Source organism: Actinia tenebrosa, unplaced genomic scaffold (assembly GCF_029948245.1).
Source record: "Actinia tenebrosa isolate PJP-AT-01 unplaced genomic scaffold, QUT_ActTen_1.0 PGA_scaffold13__45_contigs__length_12533684, whole genome shotgun sequence".
Taxonomy (NCBI): Eukaryota; Metazoa; Cnidaria; class Anthozoa; order Actiniaria; family Actiniidae; genus Actinia; species Actinia tenebrosa.
The window spans coordinates 12,470,986-12,489,300 of record NW_028292573.1 but is presented as its reverse complement, the minus strand read 5'-3'; the positions used below and the strand labels follow the sequence as shown (position 1 = coordinate 12,489,300).

Here is an 18,315-nt window from a genome sequence, read left to right as displayed (position 1 = left end):
GGTTAATCTATGTCATTACAACTGTTTTCCTCCAAGGTAATCCAAGATGCAAGGACAGTTATCCACCTCGCTGTAACGAAACAAATCAGACAACAAATCAATCAAGTAAGCAATGTCTGTCAATCTTGTTTGCTTTATTAGGGTAACTTATCCCAACAACATTCTGAATTCCTTTACACTGGCAGTCGTTAAGTTGTTGCATTTAATGTTGTTGATGTTGTTGTTACTTTTGTTGTCGTAGTTGCTGCTGTTGTTATCGCTGTTTTTTAGTGCTATGAGCGTTGTCACTGTCATTACGGTGTTCTCACTAGCGATGCAAACTGAAGTAAGCGCAAGCGCAAGCCAAGGCAAGAAAATCGGAATCTTCCATCCTATTACGCCTTGGTCTCTAGTGAGAATCAGGCTTTATACTAAAACTAAAACAGTGAAACTCAATACCCTAATGTTTCATCATGATCTCAGATACAATCATTCATAAAAGCCGGTCAGTGTGATTGAAATTTTACAGTGTCCGTTTAAAAGGTATTTAGTGTAATCAAAGGTAGGCACCATAAAGAAAGTATTAGCCTGACCAGAAAAGTGTAGTAGAAAACGTCTCCAGTACTCTTTCCTTTTCCACCTCTTTATGCATTCCATGCTCAATTTTGGTGATGTTATGACTGCATTGTTACGGAGTCCAGTTCATAAAGGTAGGCAAAAGTATTTCTTAAATCACCGGGCTGAAATTAGCAGCCAACTCGGCAGCCAACTCAAAAATGTCATATAATGCATCCTATGCAACTCAAATAAGATTATTCATCTGTACTAAGTTAATTTATGGAGTTTCGTGCTTTAATTGAGCTAAATAAATGAAACATATATATTTTAGTAGTCATTGAGTATCAAATAAGTATCATGAACATTGACATGCTTGATGATGTAAACTTAACTTAATTAACCTAAACAGTTATCTTTACCATCGTGCATTGTAAAATATGAACTTAATGTATACTGTGCTTCTTTGTGTCATTTACCATGCTTTCCAATGAAAACATATTCTTATATCGACATTTTTTTAAGGAATGCGTTCAGTATATGGTACAAAGTAGATAATGCTCTCACCAGTCAAGTGTCGTTTTGTATTATTTAAAGAATATCAGTTTATAAATCAAAGTCTATTTTTTATTGATTGAATGATACTATTTAAAAGATCTATAAGAAATAAAAGTGACTGTTTAAGTTTTTAAGTTAAAAATTAACGTTAACATGCACTTGATCTTTATCTTTTGCGTGAGGTAACGCCGTTATTGACTCTTATAGCGCATTTAGTTTCAATTCTCATTCAAGTTCTTTCTACCATCGCTTTTCTTTTGATAATGAAGTTTGCTAATAAGAAATATTTTAAGGTAAGTAAACTTATTCATTGGCTGATTTGTAAAATTTGTAGTTAAATGATAGCACATTTAAGATCATCACGTTGTTTCAGGCCAAGCGTCATTTGCAAAAGCACTCAATAGACTATCTGAGACTTGGAACCATCTTTGGTTGGTTTTTCAATGAAAATGAAAAGCCATCGATATCCAAAAAAGATGGCTTTATTGTAAGATCGACTCAAGAATATTTCAGAAGGACTGAATGTTCAGCACGGGAAGTGAAAGCCGTCTACAACGCTTGGACAAAGGACATCGGCGGTGCTAGAAGCTACGCACTTAATTTTCAGGAAAAAAACAGTGTTCGTAGCGTTCTCTCAAGAAAAGGCGAGGTAGGTTCATATATTTGTCCAAAATTTATAAGTTTTTTTTATTGATTTGAATGGATTTTAATTTTGTTTGTGAAAATGGTTTCCGGCCAAACATGCCAGAGTTAAACTATAATCATGCCAATCAAGATTTTTACCAGCTATCAAGCAGTTTGGTATGCCGAGATAACAGAGCCAAAACAAACCGTCTGAACTGTATAAATGATTAAACTAAATTTTTATTGTTACTTTAAACAAAAGTTGATGAAACTTTTTGGGGACAAAGTATGTTATATTTATGAGGACAGCTATATTCCAGCTCGGAAACTCAGAGCGTGGGCAAAGCTTGTATGTGTACTTAATGGTAGTGGCTATTAACAAATGCAACAAAAGCTGCGTTAACATACCACAATAAGCTAAAGAAACAGTTTATCAGTGAGTACCCTCGACATATAAAGCTACACATGTGCTATACTATACTATTATACTATTCATCTAAGCTACAGCCTAGGGTTACAATTCCTCAACGTTGACAGTTCAGGGAGTAGTATATCCCTCGGCGTATCATGACCTTTGTTTAAATTACATTATCCGGTAATTCTTATCTTATCATTTTGGAAAGGTTTTATTTGTTTTCAATTATGTTGTCAATCATTGTAAAACAAAAAATAAGATAAATGTTTTTTGTTGTATTAAATGAATAGAAAAGTACCTGGGAATGTGCGCATGAATTGATAGAAGATAATCTAATGAACTAATGAATGACGACTAATAAATGAATCAAGTTATTATATAAATCGGACTGGATGCATTCAATGGGTGGATCGACACGTAAATGGATGAATGGTCGCATTAATTGAGTCGAATAAAATTTTGACGGATTAAATAATAAATGAATACGCCTGCATTAATTTTGGGAAAGAAGAAAAAAGAAAATGAAGAAAATGCATGAATAATAATGATATTCATTGTTAATAAATCGTTTTTAATTAACAATAATAACTCAATAATTGGTCTGAAATAGGAAAGGAGAAAAAAATTTAGATTAATTACAGTTTTCTTTTACAATTTCTAAAATTTGATAACACCAGCGTTAAGATGTACTAAAATATTCCCATTCATTCCCATTCATTGATAAACTGTGTAAACATAACCATCCTCTATCCAAATTCTGAAAATTTTCGTTTATAATTCACAAATCCGAGTAAAAAAATATTTCTGGCAATTTTAATGTCTAAATGAATACACAATATGAACAATAATGATGTTTATCACCTACAAGATTATCATTCAAAGAGTACAAAATTTCTTTTCTAAAGAAATCTTTTTATAAAGTCCTGACTCCACCGGCAGTTATGAGCAGAAATCGGTGAATTTGATGAATTTATGTAAGTATGAATGAAGGAGTAAATAGAATAATACAAGAAGAACCGAACTAAGAAGTAAACGGAAAAATGAATTTGCAAATGTCTAACAAATATAAAGAAGGACAAAAGGGGAATAAAATCCTGCAAGACGGAAATTGCCCATTACCCCACCCTTATCATTTTTCTAATGGTCCATATCCCTTAATAAAAGAACAAATGGATGAATACATACAAAAGTTGCTAAAGAATGGTTTGACGGACGCAAACAGAGTGAAATAACAAATGGCCGATTGTCATAAATAAGTGCACAAATGAAAAAATAAATAATTGAGTGTGAGTTGAAAAAGATGAATGAATAAATGAATGGATGGATGGGTAAATGTTATGGATGAGTGCGTGAATAAAACGATTAGTGAGTGAATGACATGAATTGAATGAATGAATGATATAATGAAGATATGCATGAATGAATAAATGAATGAATGTATGAATTGTTTAATGGACGCATTAAAGGGGAATGTTGTGAATGAATGCGTGAATGAATGGATGGCTAAATGGATCACATGACTGAATTTTAGGGGTGCAATGTATGGTAAAATAAAGATATGAATGGATGATCTGCAGGAAGAATGGACGGAGATATAGGTGGATTTGATTTGTGAACAAATAACAAAAACGATAACAACTGACATATAATAAAATTGAGAACTGACATACGAAGGATCAACGGCCCTGGGGACGCCGGGGGTAATCGTGCGGGGATGCTCGTCGTATCTCTTAGGGGTAAAAATCAGCGATTTGGTCTCTTTTAGTGCCGTAAAGTTGATATATTAAGCAATTCAGCACTTTCTGGTATCTTTTAGGGTGTTGAAAAAGGAACTAGCTCATCGCAATCATCGCATGTATACAAATCCAGTCATTAATTAATATTTAACAAAAGAATCTCTGGTGTATTTTTATAGAACAGTAGGAACTCGTGGATAAATTGAATCACCGTAAAAAGCTTTGTGAAACTGACGTTTCGGATGTTAGTCCTTCGTCGGAGTAAGTGGAAAGAAAATATGAGAAGGGATGAATAAATTATAAATACTAAGATGGAAAATAAAGTGACCAATGAGAAATAAGCATATGAAGAAATAAAAAGAAACAAAAGGACCGAAAAAAACAATAAATGAGAAATGGAAAGTGAAGCATGACTAATTAAAAGTGAAGTGTTGATTCATCCCATGGGGACTGACAGTGTCAAGTGAGTGAATAAGCCGCATTTCTAACGTTTTGCGGGAATTATTACCGCCGTGCAATAAACTTAAACCAAAGACAATGATGTTAGATTATGTTAGATTATGTTAGATTTATTATGTTGTATTTTGATAGTATTGTTTTTGTTGTATCTCTTATTGGTTAAAAATTGCCAAGCCACGCCCTTTTGGAAAAAACGTCCAATATCTTTTAGGGTTATTTTGAAAAATTTCCGACGAGCATCCCCGTAAGTTTACCCCTGAGTCCCCCCCCCCCCTCCTCCTCCCGGGTCAACGGCACAACCAAATGACTGAAAGAATGAACCGATTGAAGGGTTGGAAGATCTGTCATCAGATCTGTCAACCGGGAGGACGGGGTTCGAATTCCAGCCGGACAATCACTCAGGGTCTTAAAATGATCAAGGTGAGAATGTTCTAGCTTTGTAATTAGTTCGGTATCTAACTGTGCATTGAGACGTTATTGAAATGGACTATATATAACACTGCATTACACTACAATAATAATTTAGCCTTTTAAACAACTATTTCGTCATTGATGATGTTTAAAGATTAAAGGATGATATCCTTTACTCTAATTAAAGGTTTTTTGAGTCTGACTTATAATAAAATTTTTCAAAACGTTTTCAAAAGTGATGAAGGTACTAGCCAGAACGTTTTGAAATTAGTAAAAAATCTATCATATTTTATATAGTATTATATTATTTGGATTATATCTGGCACATGTTAGAGACAAATGAACTTAAATTTTTCAATTCAATCGGTAGAGTTTTGATGGCATTTATACTGAAAACAAGTACGAATGTCTGTCCAAAGGCCAAAAAGTTGAAAAAGAATCATTTGAAGCTGTCCAAGAGAAAAGCAACGTAAGTATGCTTAAGTTTCATATTACTTTTTAATTTGTTTCTTACAATAACCTTTCCTTTTTCATTTAACATAGCGCACATATTATGCTTATGTTCACTGCTGTTTTCCAATGTAGGTTTTTGAAAACAAACGAAATCTGAGGAGAAAACGAGAAGTAAGTCTACTTTTTTACATTACCAAGATATTTACCAAAATATGTGAAACAACTTACTAGAATGGAGTCTTACGGAATACTTTTCTAGTGACGGTATTTCGATAATAGAGTGCTCACATTATATCCGTGAAGCAAATACTAATTTTTAGCGCTAAATAGTGATAATTAAACAATAGCAAACAAAGGATTCTGTATGAAATAATACTAATTAGTACTATTTAATGTTCACGGTTATAGTGCGTGCACTCTAAACAAAAGACGTCGATAACCCAGAGCAAATGACTTATTTGGTAAAGGTTTACACGATGGAAATTTATATGAAATGTCTAGAATAACTAAAACTCAAAGTTAACTTCAAGAACTCAATATCGTTTAAAATTTCGTTTTCGTTTTAAATTTTTAGAAATCAGTTAAACTGAAAGATTTTTTGGTCACTCCACTCTTGTTTCCTAAAAGAAAACCCAAATCAAGCGTCGTACAGAGTTTAGCAGATACGGTTTCCAAGGTAGGATACTTAATTACCAAAAATCGTACGTCCTGCTCTAAATAATCAAGACTAAAGATTTTGTTCAAAATAGGAGAAGAAGAATATTGTGGCAGAACAAAAAAAGACACAAGAAGACACCACAGCTCCATTAGCAGAGGTAACTTGCATCAACCTTACTGTGCATCTCGTTTGAAATAGCCAGAGCCGCTGCATAAACAAACAAATATATTGTTTTTCTTTGCCCATTGCAGCCAACAAATGATGTTGAAATGGACAGTTGTGGTGAAAAACTCAAACCAACGATAGTGCTTGAGGTAGGAAAAAAATCATTAATTACAAAGGTATGCCTGCCGTCTATAATAATGAACTGACATATTTGCTGAACGACAGAATGATGGCGTCGATTGAGTGGTGAGCGAGTGTACAGCGGTAGCATATGTTATGATCACTTATTATTCTGAACTAGTGACTGTTATACGGACGATGCACTGACCCATCTTACCATTTTTTTTGGTGACAGACAGTTAACCATAGTGGTTAACTAGTGGTTAACAGAATGCTTGTTTTTGTCATGTTTCTGACCTAAACGTTTTTTATTATAACGGAAACCCCCTTTTCTCTTTGTGCAAGTTTTTCACTAATATAAAATTCCCCTTTACGTATTTTAGCCAAATAATGATGACGCAAATGGGCTTGATGTTCCATGTGAAGAAGTCACACTAAAGGTATGTCATATTACTTGTTCTAATAGATGTAAATGACAGTTAATATACTCCAAAGCATTTGATTGCTTACGCGTGCACAATATTTCGAATATTTGTGAAATATTTGTTGTTAAAAGGCAAAAGTGCAAAAACACAACACATTAGCGGTAGTTAATTTTTAAAGGTACCCTTTCTTTAGACCACGTTTCTGATAATAACTTTTTATTTTCTTATGAAGGACGACATCACAGTAGAGACTGTTTCAAGACTTACTCGTTCTATTGCTACAACAGACAGGGTGTTTTTCACTGCATCGGTACCCAATAACTCCACATCCGTTATGGAATCATTTGATTGGGATAAGATCAAACCATCTCGTTCTCGCCGAACGCATCTGGCTAAAGGATGGACTGATGTCGTTTACAAATATCTGAACAAACTCAACCCGTACTGCCCTTTTGTATTTAAAGGGCACAAAGCTAAGCGATTTTCTAGTCGACAGAGCACTGCCAGTTATTCATTTATTGCAAGTGGCCGCTGTGCTTTCAAAACCTGCCCTCTCCAATTTAAAGTTTTCATGTTATGCAGTGAAGAGAGGCAACGTATTTTGCATATTGCTTTTAACGGCGATGTGAAGCACGACCTGAGCATTAGAAAGGCTCGTCCCATCACCGGCGAAACAAGGCAAGAAATGGTTCAACATTTTAAAAAAACATCTGAAAAACCCTCCACTGCTCACAATGAAAAAGTAGACAACATTGAGAGTTCGTCATTTAGTGCTGGTAATTGGTCAGGTGCAGGTACAAGTGTCAATGTTGTTCAGCAAATTGCTAGTGAAGCTAGGCGTTCGTTGAGACTGAACGACAATGCCATTGTGTCATTGGACTCAATGCGCAAAGCATTCATGAACGAAGAAGGATTTTCTTCGCTTAAAATAAAGGGATATGTGCAATATATAGCTGCCTCTCCACTTGTCGTTCATCTTTGGACCGAAGGACAGATTCGCCTTTGGCACGACACCTGCCGCAACATGGTGGCATTTCTTGACGCTACAGGTACCATCATATCCAATTGGGATGACAATCGAGTTTTGTACTACACGTTGGTCGTTCCCAGCCCTGTTGCCGGAAAACCACCTTTACCAGTTGCAGAATTGATAACGAGCCGTCACAACGTGCCCACTATTCAACACTTCTTGCAATCCTTTAGGTACGCTGAGGGGCTTTTGTTTGGTCACAACAATGTTCCAACGCCAATGCAAATAGTCAGTGATCAGGGAAAAGCCATACTACTAGCATGCCTCCAGGAATTTAATAAAGAAACTGTGCTATCGTACCTCGAGCGAGCTTGGCGAATAGTTCACGGCAAAGGAAGTGAGAAGGATTTTACCTTAATGACACCTCATATCTGTTGTAGCCATTTGATGCACAACGCAAGTACCATCTGCAAAAAAATATGTAAAACTAACAGCAAACGTTGGTATTCTTTCTTGCTGTACTCAATATCTCTTCTTGTTAATGCCTGTACATTTGACGAGTTCCAACAAATTCTTGAAGACATATCCCTTCTCTTTCTGACCTCCCACAACTGTCCCCAAGTTCAAAAAGCATATACACGAATTCAACAAAAAATTGAGAAATTAAACAAAGAGGAACCTCAGATAGAACACAAATGCACAGACGACTGTGCTAACATGGACGAGTCTTTTACAAAACCTGATGCTAAAGGTCCATTTGCAAAGAAGCTGTTTGAGATAACTCACAGCATGGAAGAACGTTCCAGTACGCTTGTCATGGGAAAAGACGAAAACCGATGCTATTCACCAGAGTTCATGGAATACTTAAAGCGTCTTCTCCCAATTGCACCTTTGTGGAGTAATTTTTTCCTCTGTAAAATTTCAAAATCAAGATTCCAATCTAAAAAAAATTCAAAAGAAGTAACAACCCAAGGTACGATCGAGAACTACATGAAGTTAATGAAAACAGACGACTTCAATGGAAAACACCATCTCCGCGTCGATGAATTTGTGTCTCTTCAAAAAACGTTTATTCAAGCTAGGTGCCGTTTATATGGCGACACAATACAAAAACGGGCTGTCATGCAATTGAAGCGAAAAAGAAAAGAAATGTGCTGTGATGATCTCGATCTCTATTCTGGATCAACCGAGCAATGGAACAAAAAGGTCAAACGATCGTCATCTCCAGATAAGCGCCGTGGACAGTTCCAGCAGCCACCTTCCAACGCAATGCCAAAAACCCCAGTCAACTCAAAAGTAAATTTAACCAAGAACACTTCTAGAAATTCAAACAAGTCAACGACAACAACTATGAAACCAATAAAAAAACAATCTTCAGCGTACTCAAATTATTTGACCAAGAATTTTAAATCATTTTCAAACAAAGGTAAAGATCTCCCAGCAGTCTCTAAAATAGCTTCTAAAAAGTGGAAGCGACTCACTGCCGAGGAAAAAGATAGCTATGATATGAATGACATAACTACTGGTTCTCTCGAATCCAGAATGCCAAAAGGTAAAAGAACGCCACCATCTACCAGCCCAAGTTGTCCTATTTTTTCGATAGGAATGAAAAACAAACACAACAACTGTTGGTTGAACGCTTTGTTGCAATCTTTCTCAGTTACCACTTTAGGTGATATTACAACAGAGGACGCAAAACCACTATTTCCAATGATGTTCAATTACCTTGCCATGATTTTTACAAGACTTAAGGAAAGTGCAGATTATACAAGGCCATTGAATCCCACTGATTTACTCAAGCAATTACACAAAAAGGGTCTGAAGATTGGTAAGCAACACGATGTTCATGAAGCTTTCTCCAAAATTATGGAAATCTGCTCTTTCGACCTTGGTGGAACACCCATTCCTTTTTTTTCTACGTTTTGGGGCGCAGTGCAATACAAGAATTCCTATTGCACTTGTGGAAATTCAAGAGAGAGTGAAGAGGATTCATTTCATTCACTTGCTGTGGAGCTCCCCAGAAACGGAATGACATCTTCAGTAAAGGACTGCCTCTTTGAATATTTCAAGGAAGAAGTTCTTATCGATGACAACAAATTAGAATGTGGGACTTGTCGTCAAAAGACTTGTCAAACACGACAGGGTTTTTTAAAAAACCTGCCCCCAGAACTTTGTCTGTGTACTAAAACGTAATGGTGTCACCGCAAATACTAAAGATCATTCTCCATTGACATTGGACATCACAATCGATGTATCACAGTTGAAGCACGAGGGCTCTCCACCCACTGAATACATATTAGCAGCTGTAATACTCCACAAAGGACAGGCGTTGAGTTCAGGTCATTATGTTGCCCTACAAATTTTCCCTGACAATGATACTGTAGTACTTTTTGATGACGAAAAGGTCGAACATAAAAACCTTGCATACTTGTCTAAAAGAATAGTCACAAGAGAAGTATACATGCTGTTTTATGTTAGAGTTGATGGAGAAAAAGATAAAAACACTGTACACTCAGCGGAGATCGAGGACGCGAGCAAGTATACCGATTTCAAAAGTGAATTCTCTCACAATAAAAGTGGTTTCGACAGTGTAAACAACATACAAAGCGAAGACGGAGCGCAAAACGACAACAAACACAAGATTGAAGTTCACGATACAAGTATTGACGACGCACGTACAGCTGAAAATGAAAAACAGCAAGAACACAAATATATTTCACCCTATGACGCACTGGATATTACCAAAAAAAATGAAATCGTTGGGACAGTGAAATCGCTTAAAATATACGGACGGGATTTGAAAACCTTAGAACATCCTCCTTTAAATAACACATATGTATTACCGGACAACCCTGGAGAACTCAATGACACTATTATCTTGGCATACCTATATTTGATCAAACAAGCGTTGCTTTTGGAAAATAAAGAATGTGTTGTTTATGATACCAATTTTTTTTCGCAGCTTAGGTCAGTTTTTTTCCATGTTACCATGGCTGCTAGTCCATCTACAAAGCCCGATTGTCACTGTTACCATGGCGGCTAGCCCATCTACAAAGCTCGATTATCACAGTAAAGGTGTCTGCTAATCCATCTACAAAGCTCGATTGTCACTGTTAACATGGCTACTAGTCCATCTACAAAGCTCGATAGTCACAGTAACCATGGTTACTACTCCATCTACAAAGCTCGATTGTCACAGTAAAGGTGTCTGCTAGTCCATCTACAAAGCTCGATTGTCACTGTTACCATGGCTGCTAGTCCATCTACAAAGCTCGATTGTCACTGTTACCATGGCTGCTAGCCCATCTACAAAGCTCGATAGTCACAGTAAAGGTGTCTGCTAGTCCATCTACAAAGCTCGATTGTCATACTAACGATGGCTGCTAGTCCATCTACAAAGCTCGATTGTCACAGTAACGATAGCCGTTTGCCCATCTACAAAGCTCGATAGTCACAGTAACCATGGTTACTACTCCATCTACAAGGCTCGATAGTCACAGTAAAGGTGTCTGCTAGTCCATCTACAAAGCTCGATTGTCACAGTAAAGGTGTCTGCTAGTCCATCTACAAAGCTCGATTGTCACTGTTACCATGGCGGCTAGCCCATCTACAAAGCTCGATTATCACAGTAAAGGTGTCTGCTAATCCATCTACAAAGCTCGATTGTCACTGTTAACATGGCTGCTAGTCCATCTACAAAGCTCGATTGTCACAGTAACGATGGCCGTTTGTCCATCTACAAAGCTCGATTATCACAGTATTGGTGTCTGCTAGTCCATCTACAAAGCTCGATTGTCACAGTATCGATGGCCGTTTGTCCATCTACAAAGCTCGATAATCACAGTAAAGGTGTTTGCTAGTCCATCTACAAAGCTCGATTATCACAGTAACGATGGCCGTTTGTCCATCTACAAAGCTCGATAGTCACAGTTAAAATGGCTGCTAGTCCATCTACAAAGCTCGATTGTCACTGTTACCATGGCGGCTAGTCCATCTACAAAGATCGATTGTCACAGTAAAGGTGTCTGCTAGTCCATCTACAAAGCTCGATTATTACGAGTTCTTTGAGTTTCGTAATTTTGTTTGTTTATAAATGTCACAGTTGCAATTGCAAATGTTAATAATTAACTTCGTTAGAGATTTCTGTATTGGACATTGTTAGTTGAAAGGTTTTTTCATTAATAAATGCTGTGATGTGTTTTGTTTGTTTTTTTTCTTTTTTGAGTTTATTCAGTGTGTGACAGAGAGAAAGACCCAAGTTTAAAACTTAATAAGTAATATATTAAAGATATTAATATTATTTTGATAGTCGTGACTTTTAAAATTTTTATAAAAAGGTTTTCTTTGGATATACCATTCATAATTTATAGCATTCGAGGCAATATTTCGAAATATTGAGTTGGCTGCCGAGTTGGCTGCTAATTTCAGCCCGGTATCTAAATCATGCAAAAGACCATTTAGAAAAATTTCAAAACACGTTTGTGTTTTTTGATTACAGACTCGTATATTCGCAGGGTTAGCCTCATTTCGACGTCAGAATATTCAAAAATAACCAAAGGTTAAGTAATAAATACACAACTTCAACAATACACTTTGAAATTCCACGGACCTTTAATAAAACACATGAATATTCTACACTAAATCGAGGCTAACCCTGAGAAATAGAGAACTCGAAACTGGAGCGTTGATGGTACCCATTAACCTTTGCAAAATTAAGCTGGAAAATAATTTCCTATCCTTTGCATTGTAGAAAATGGCTCTATGGATAAAGCTGGTTCTTGTGGTAAGTAGAGCAAAGAAGTTGCTAGAGTACCTATCATTGAATGAAATGATTATAATATACATTGGTTATCAATAACCACAATACATTGGATCGAAAGTGGTTTCAACTTAAGAAACAAACTTTTATTGTCGTGTTTCCATATATGTCTCTAGTTATGCATGGAGACGGTGCTGTTTCATAATTTAGAAGTAAAACAAAAATAGCTAAGTTTTGCGCTGTCGTCGCCTATTGATATTAATGTGCCAACCAGAGAGCTATTGGCTACAGAAACAAAGAGATTTTTAATTAGCTTAAATGGTTGGCAAATTTGATTGAGAATTAGATCCCTGACGTCAGTGTTTGTAAACAGCGGTGAATATCGCTATGAGCGAGAGCAACTTTTGTAACTTAGCACAAGACACTATGTAGATTTGCAAAGCATCTAATAATTTCTTTCCAAATAAAAAGTGATAGATAGACAGAGAAGAAAAATGTATACCGTCGAGAAATTCCCTGGGTAGTGATTGGCTATGGAGACCACTGTTATCCTTATAATATCAATAAATTTTATATGGTTAAGGAAAGATATGCATTGTGTATTTTTAATGATGTTTACCCTATTCTATTGCATTCTTTCGGTTGTATTATGAAGGCCTAGGGTTTTATCGAGCAACGTCTAAGTTCATCCACTTTAGGGTTTTAAGTGATCTCAGTAGCTGACATGTAGCTCCATTTTCTTTGTCCCTCTTTGTGTAAGCTTTGATTAGTACATCGCAAACTGAAGCCCTGATTGCTGCCAATTCTAATTTCCTAGCGTGGTGAACTTTATGTTCCCTGTTTTCTTAGACAACTACTACGAAAAAATAGCCAAACGGAAGTACAACTGCTGCCGGTTTAGTAACCTGTAGTGTGTTGTTATTACTCCTTCAGTTGAAAAATAAAAATTATAATAAATATAATAATAAAACCTTGTTTTTCACCGATTGCTTTTCAAAGCTTAATCGAAAATAGAAAACATAAAACCGAGAGCGAAAGGTTTGTTTCGAAGAAAAATCCCATAATCCCTTCTTATCAGCAGATTGCTTCAACAAGAAAAGAAAAGAAGGACCTGTCTTATTGTTTCCTTGTGGTGTTCTCACCATCCAAGTCCAGGAGATATGGCAGTTGAGTTACTAAAACTGTCTTTCCAGATTTTGATGTTTTTTAGGATATCGTGGCTTACCTCTTGTACGACAGGTAAGTAGATACTTCAAATTGTCAACGCTATCTGTCAATTATGATGTTTATTGCGCACTCACGTTGTGTTAGAAATCAATATGATTTCAAATTCGGTATGGCCTTACTAACATAGATGTTTCACATCAAAAAAGTGCTTTTGATACCCTATTTAATATGTCGACATAAGTTTTCGTATTATTTACTTTTACTATGTTTTTACATTCTAAAGAAAGGTAAAACATATCCCAATTCCTTGTACTTCTTTTTTATAAGATAATAGTCGTGACTTAGAAATCGGGCCGAATAAACTTCCGTAAATAAAATCAAACATTAAAGTACATAAAGGTACATAGGGACCGTAAGAAGGTACATGGCAAACTGCTCTAACGATTAATTTAAACATTTATTGACGGTAGTCTATTTTCCGATTTCCATGTTCATGTCGACGGCGACGTCAACCGGAAGTGTAAACAACTTCATATTGGGGTTTCGCGCCATCAAAGTCTGTCTTCCCTATGGATGAGTTAACTTTAACGACAATGTTTTGAATGTAATCTCCAATGAATAGAACCCCAAAGAGAAATGATTTACACTTCCGTTTGACGTTGCCGTCGTGGATTTTACAAGTTTTAAGGGCTCGATGAGCGCGTAGCAATGAAAACAGTGGTGCAACTAGTATATGATTAATGTGAGCTGTAACACAATAAAAATAAATATAAATTTAAATTCTTCCGAAAATGTAGTATTGCCTCAATGACTCTTAAACCACCTTTTCATTATAAACAAAACATCCTGTCTATTTCCAGAAAAGGGCCGTTCCTCCCCAAATCGAGAGAGTCACGGCGCATTGTTTTCAGTGCGATCAGTCCGAAAGCTAAAGACCAAAGACGTCATTTAATAGAGTGACCACAGTAAATCCGTGAAACTTTAGTAATACTAAATAGCACGATTTCATGCAAATTCCATTGTTTTCTATTGTTTAATTAGCACTATTTGTACTATTTAGTAATTAGTGTTTCACGGATTAACTGTGATCACTCTAAAGCGTAGATGAAACACAATCGTCACTAACGTTCTTACTCTTTCATTTTATTATGTTTCACAGATTGCTTTTGCTACACATTCAATACACATAGATTAAGATGGAGAGAGAGTCGAAGTGAGTGCATAAAAGATGGAGGTGACTTGGTAACCATGGAAACGGAAGAGAAATGGAAATTCATTAATTCAAAGATTCAAGGGATCGATATTAATCTCAATGAATGGTACATTGGCCTGATAAAGGAAGAAGGAGAATGGAAATGGGTGAACGGCCAAATACTTTCAATAAACAAGTGGCAACCAGAATGGAATAGCAACATTGAACCAAACGGTGATGGGGAATGTGTGGCTATGGCTAAGAACTATCCCCCCGGAACACAAGGACTGTTTAAAGACCTCACTTGTAAATACCCATTAATGTTTGTGTGTGAGTACAGAAAAGGTACGTTTGTTTTTGGTTTTTTTTTTTGTTTGTTTTTTTTTTTTTAGTTTTGTTTTGTTTTGTATTTTTTGTTTTGTTTTGTTTTGTTTTGTTTTGTTGTTTTTTTTGTTTTTTGTTTTTTGTTTTGTTTTGTTTTGTTTTTTTGTTTGTTTTGTTTTGTGCAGGTTTCTAATGAGACAACAAACCCCAAATTATAGTGGAATATTATTATTATTATCACTAAACTTATAGAGGCCATCACATCCAGAAACTAAGTATTGTCTTAATCTAATGTTTCGAGGACCGTTAAATCAAAATTAATGAAAAAATTAAAGTTGCAGCTTGAGTGACAGAAACTCATATGGGAGTTAAAAAGTGTCAGACTAGAGCGCATCTACTTAATTCAAAATACGGTATCAAAATTTATTTAAAATATTAAACTCCTAATTTGCATATCTGTATATTCTGGAGCATAGTTGTAGGGTTATACGTTTCAACCCTCTTACAAGTTTAGAGCATAGTTATATTACACGTTCAACCCCCTTGTGAGTTTCTCACAATATTGATATTTTGCTGATTTTCTAATGCTCCAATAAATAAAGGCCTTGTCAACAGGCGCGGAAGGGGGAGATTTTATTGGGTCCAGGTCCATGAATCCAGCCTAATACACAGGATTTCTTAAATGTCGAAAAAAGCATCTTTGACTTGTTCCTTGGGTGAACCCCAAACTCAAATTCAAAACCAGTTTTGTTACTTGTCACAACAAAAAACGATAGCTATACCAAGATGTCTTATCATTATGATCACTTTACAGCGTACTGATAAATTATAGACTTGAGTATGATGATGTGTATAATTATCATGCAGTATATGATACATGTGCTATCATACAGTTTATGCTCGAGGAGCTCGCGCCAATCTATGTTAATATTACTGTTTGCCTCAAAAGGGAATCCAAGATGCAAGGACGGTTATTATCCACCTCGCTGTAACGAAACAAATATTGGATCCACTCCTGCAAAACCTACTCAATTGGTAGCCTTTACTACACAACCTACTCAATTGGGAGCGACAGCTTCTTACAAAACACAGAAAGCAAGTGCAATATCTACGCCAAATGATAAAAGTGAGCAGTGTTTGAAATTGTTGCAGTGTAGTGGTTTGTTCTTGTTTTTCTGTCTGTTTCTTAGTTGCTTGTTTTTTAGAGTATATTTGTGTGTTTTTCTCTTGTTTGTTCTTTTTTATACTTTTGTTTGTTTGCTTCTTTGTTTATTTGTTTGCTTCTTTGTTTGTATGTTTGCGTGTTTGTTCTTGTTTTTTGTTTGTTTGTTTGTTTGTCTGTTTGTCTTCTTGTCCGTCAGTCTGTTTGTTTGTTTGTCTGTCTGTCTGTCTGTCTGTCTGTCTGTTTGTCCGTCTGTCTGTCTGTTTGTTTGTTTGTTTGTTTGATATCATTATATTGGTCAATCAGAAAACATGTAGTGACAGTTGCATTTTGCCAGATCACTTACTTTCTTGACAAATACCAAATGAACTAGGACACAAGAACTGAGTTTGAAATTTAAGCCACAATTGTATTTTATCATTTCCAGGAAACTTGTCTGGTTCGACGACACCAGCATATAAATATACGACGCACAATGATAAGAATAAGTTAAAACCATTTCCCATCACTCTTGTGGTAGTTCTTGTGGGAATTCTATTGACTTGTTTCATTTGCTTACTTCTTGTTATATGCGTTTGGAAAAGAAAAACAGGTATAACAGGCAAGTGTGTGTGTGTGTGTGTGTGTGTGTCTGCGTGTTTAATGTTTGTCATTTAATAAAAGAATACATACATATTATTTAATATTCCAGGAACTTCTGAACGAGACGAAGTTAGCCAGTAAGTACTAGTATTATATGGATTGATTCTTAGTTCGTTTGCTTACATGCAGCAATACTTTATTTCAACTTTTTCCCAAATAGTTGTGTATCGGTGTTTTAATTAGTATACACTTGTTTCAATAAAGTTAGTCACCTGAAAAGCTACAAAGCTGAGACAGACAAGAATTATAGGTAGATACATTTTACATGTTTTAACCGCTTGATAACTGTTGATGGACTTGAGATCTTCTACTAGTTACAAGTTCACCTCCTCTAAGCATCCTAAACTACTGCAGTTTGTGTCAAAAGCTTCACTTGTTGGATATAAAATATTTCCCATGATTCTCAGCGATCACAGCTTTCTAGGTTTTGGTGACTAACTTTATTGAAATAAGTATATATAATACAATTTTAACAGACGACAACCGTCAGAGATGGCCAGCATTAGATGCATAAATATCAATGAAGGGAGCTCGTCCATGCCCGAGCAAATAACCGAGACCGATGCCGTTATATATGCTGATATAAAAGATGACCATGCACGTTTTGAAAATCCTGAAACAACCACCTATGCTGAGATACACGATTACATGTCACCATGTACTCTCCCTTTACCAGCATATCCTGGACCATATGAAGCTACTGAAAAATACGAGGGGCAAGTATGTCAATCCGTTGATAACAAAGACACTGGAGAAGATGATGTTGATGATACACAGTATGAAAATGCTCCCAATAGTGCAACCCAGCAGCCAGGAGAAAAGATTCTGGATCCTAAAATAGACCCAGATGAACAGCTAACAGTGACTAATGCTATCTATGCCACGGTTGACAAGTCCAAGAAAAAAAAATCAGCGAATAAGCAAGTGGAGTTCGACCCTGTGTACGCACAGGTTGACAAAAGTGCAAAAACCAAGGTTAGTTTACGCCTGAGCATCACGTGGTGTAGGGGTACGTGCTTTGCTCTCGTGTCAGGTTAGACATTGATTATTGGGTATTTTCCATCACGTCAACCTTTAGTGATGAACGCATGAGACATGCACAGATTAAGTAATGCTAGGCATTTTCCATCACTAATGGCTTAAACCTCGACCTGACAGAGAGAAAGCTAGAGTAGCCACTTTAAGAGTTTGCTAAAAAATTGTTTAGATTGGTCTTACATTTCCTCACAAACTGTATGATAGTACTGTTTACAAAACAATTGCTTGGGCTACATCTACCCGTACTTAGTTTGTCGGGCGTATAGTACCAATCGAGAATGGAAGGGTCTATAGGACCTACCCCAAGGGCAGCTACAATAATGGTGTTTAGTTACACGTAGTATCTTCTATTCATTTCAGATCACCTTCTCCATCTAACTTCACTGCAGTATGCAATACCAATCAACAATCTACTAATTTACGATCTACTAATTTGATATCGATTAAAAACCTGCTATGTCATTGATTTATATATAGTAAACAAATAAAGTGATTCTTCTTAA

The 18,315-nt window shown here is 36.1% G+C and overlaps 3 protein-coding genes across 7 annotated transcripts in view; all 3 read left to right on the top strand.

The window, feature by feature from the left end:
* LOC148911877 (asialoglycoprotein receptor 2-like) overlaps positions 1-862 on the top strand; it is a 12,311-nt gene extending 11,449 nt beyond the window's left edge. The window contains exon 4 of the mRNA XM_089029066.1: positions 37-862. Coding sequence (XP_088885192.1) covers positions 37-146 — 110 coding nt within the window. The 3' untranslated portion in view covers positions 147-862. The remainder of the gene's footprint in view (positions 1-36) is intronic.
* Positions 86-18,315, top strand: LOC116287733 (uncharacterized). 5 transcript variants are annotated; one of them, XM_089029063.1, is made up of 9 exons: positions 86-105; positions 12,279-12,311; positions 13,369-13,526; positions 14,614-14,991; positions 15,920-16,096; positions 16,560-16,724; positions 16,824-16,851; positions 17,251-17,749; positions 18,173-18,315. In XM_089029063.1, the coding sequence occupies exons 3-9, from the start codon at positions 13,448-13,450 to the stop codon at positions 18,188-18,190; spliced, it is 1,344 nt and encodes a 447-aa protein (XP_088885189.1). In that variant the 5' UTR covers positions 86-105; positions 12,279-12,311; positions 13,369-13,447; the 3' UTR covers positions 18,191-18,315. The 5 variants fall into 5 exon arrangements, with proteins under 5 accessions (XP_088885189.1, XP_088885188.1, XP_088885185.1 ...); XM_089029062.1 differs by lacking the exon at positions 86-105 and adding an exon at positions 632-689; XM_089029059.1 differs by lacking the exon at positions 86-105 and adding an exon at positions 632-689 and having other exon boundaries at positions 13,366-13,526.
* On the top strand, positions 5,088-9,721 carry LOC148911876 (uncharacterized). Its single transcript, XM_089029267.1, has 7 exons — positions 5,088-5,206; positions 5,323-5,361; positions 5,765-5,866; positions 5,940-6,005; positions 6,100-6,162; positions 6,517-6,573; positions 6,791-9,721. Exons 5-7 carry the CDS (start codon positions 6,118-6,120, stop codon positions 9,719-9,721), a joined length of 3,033 nt encoding a protein of 1,010 aa, XP_088885393.1. The 5' UTR covers positions 5,088-5,206; positions 5,323-5,361; positions 5,765-5,866; positions 5,940-6,005; positions 6,100-6,117.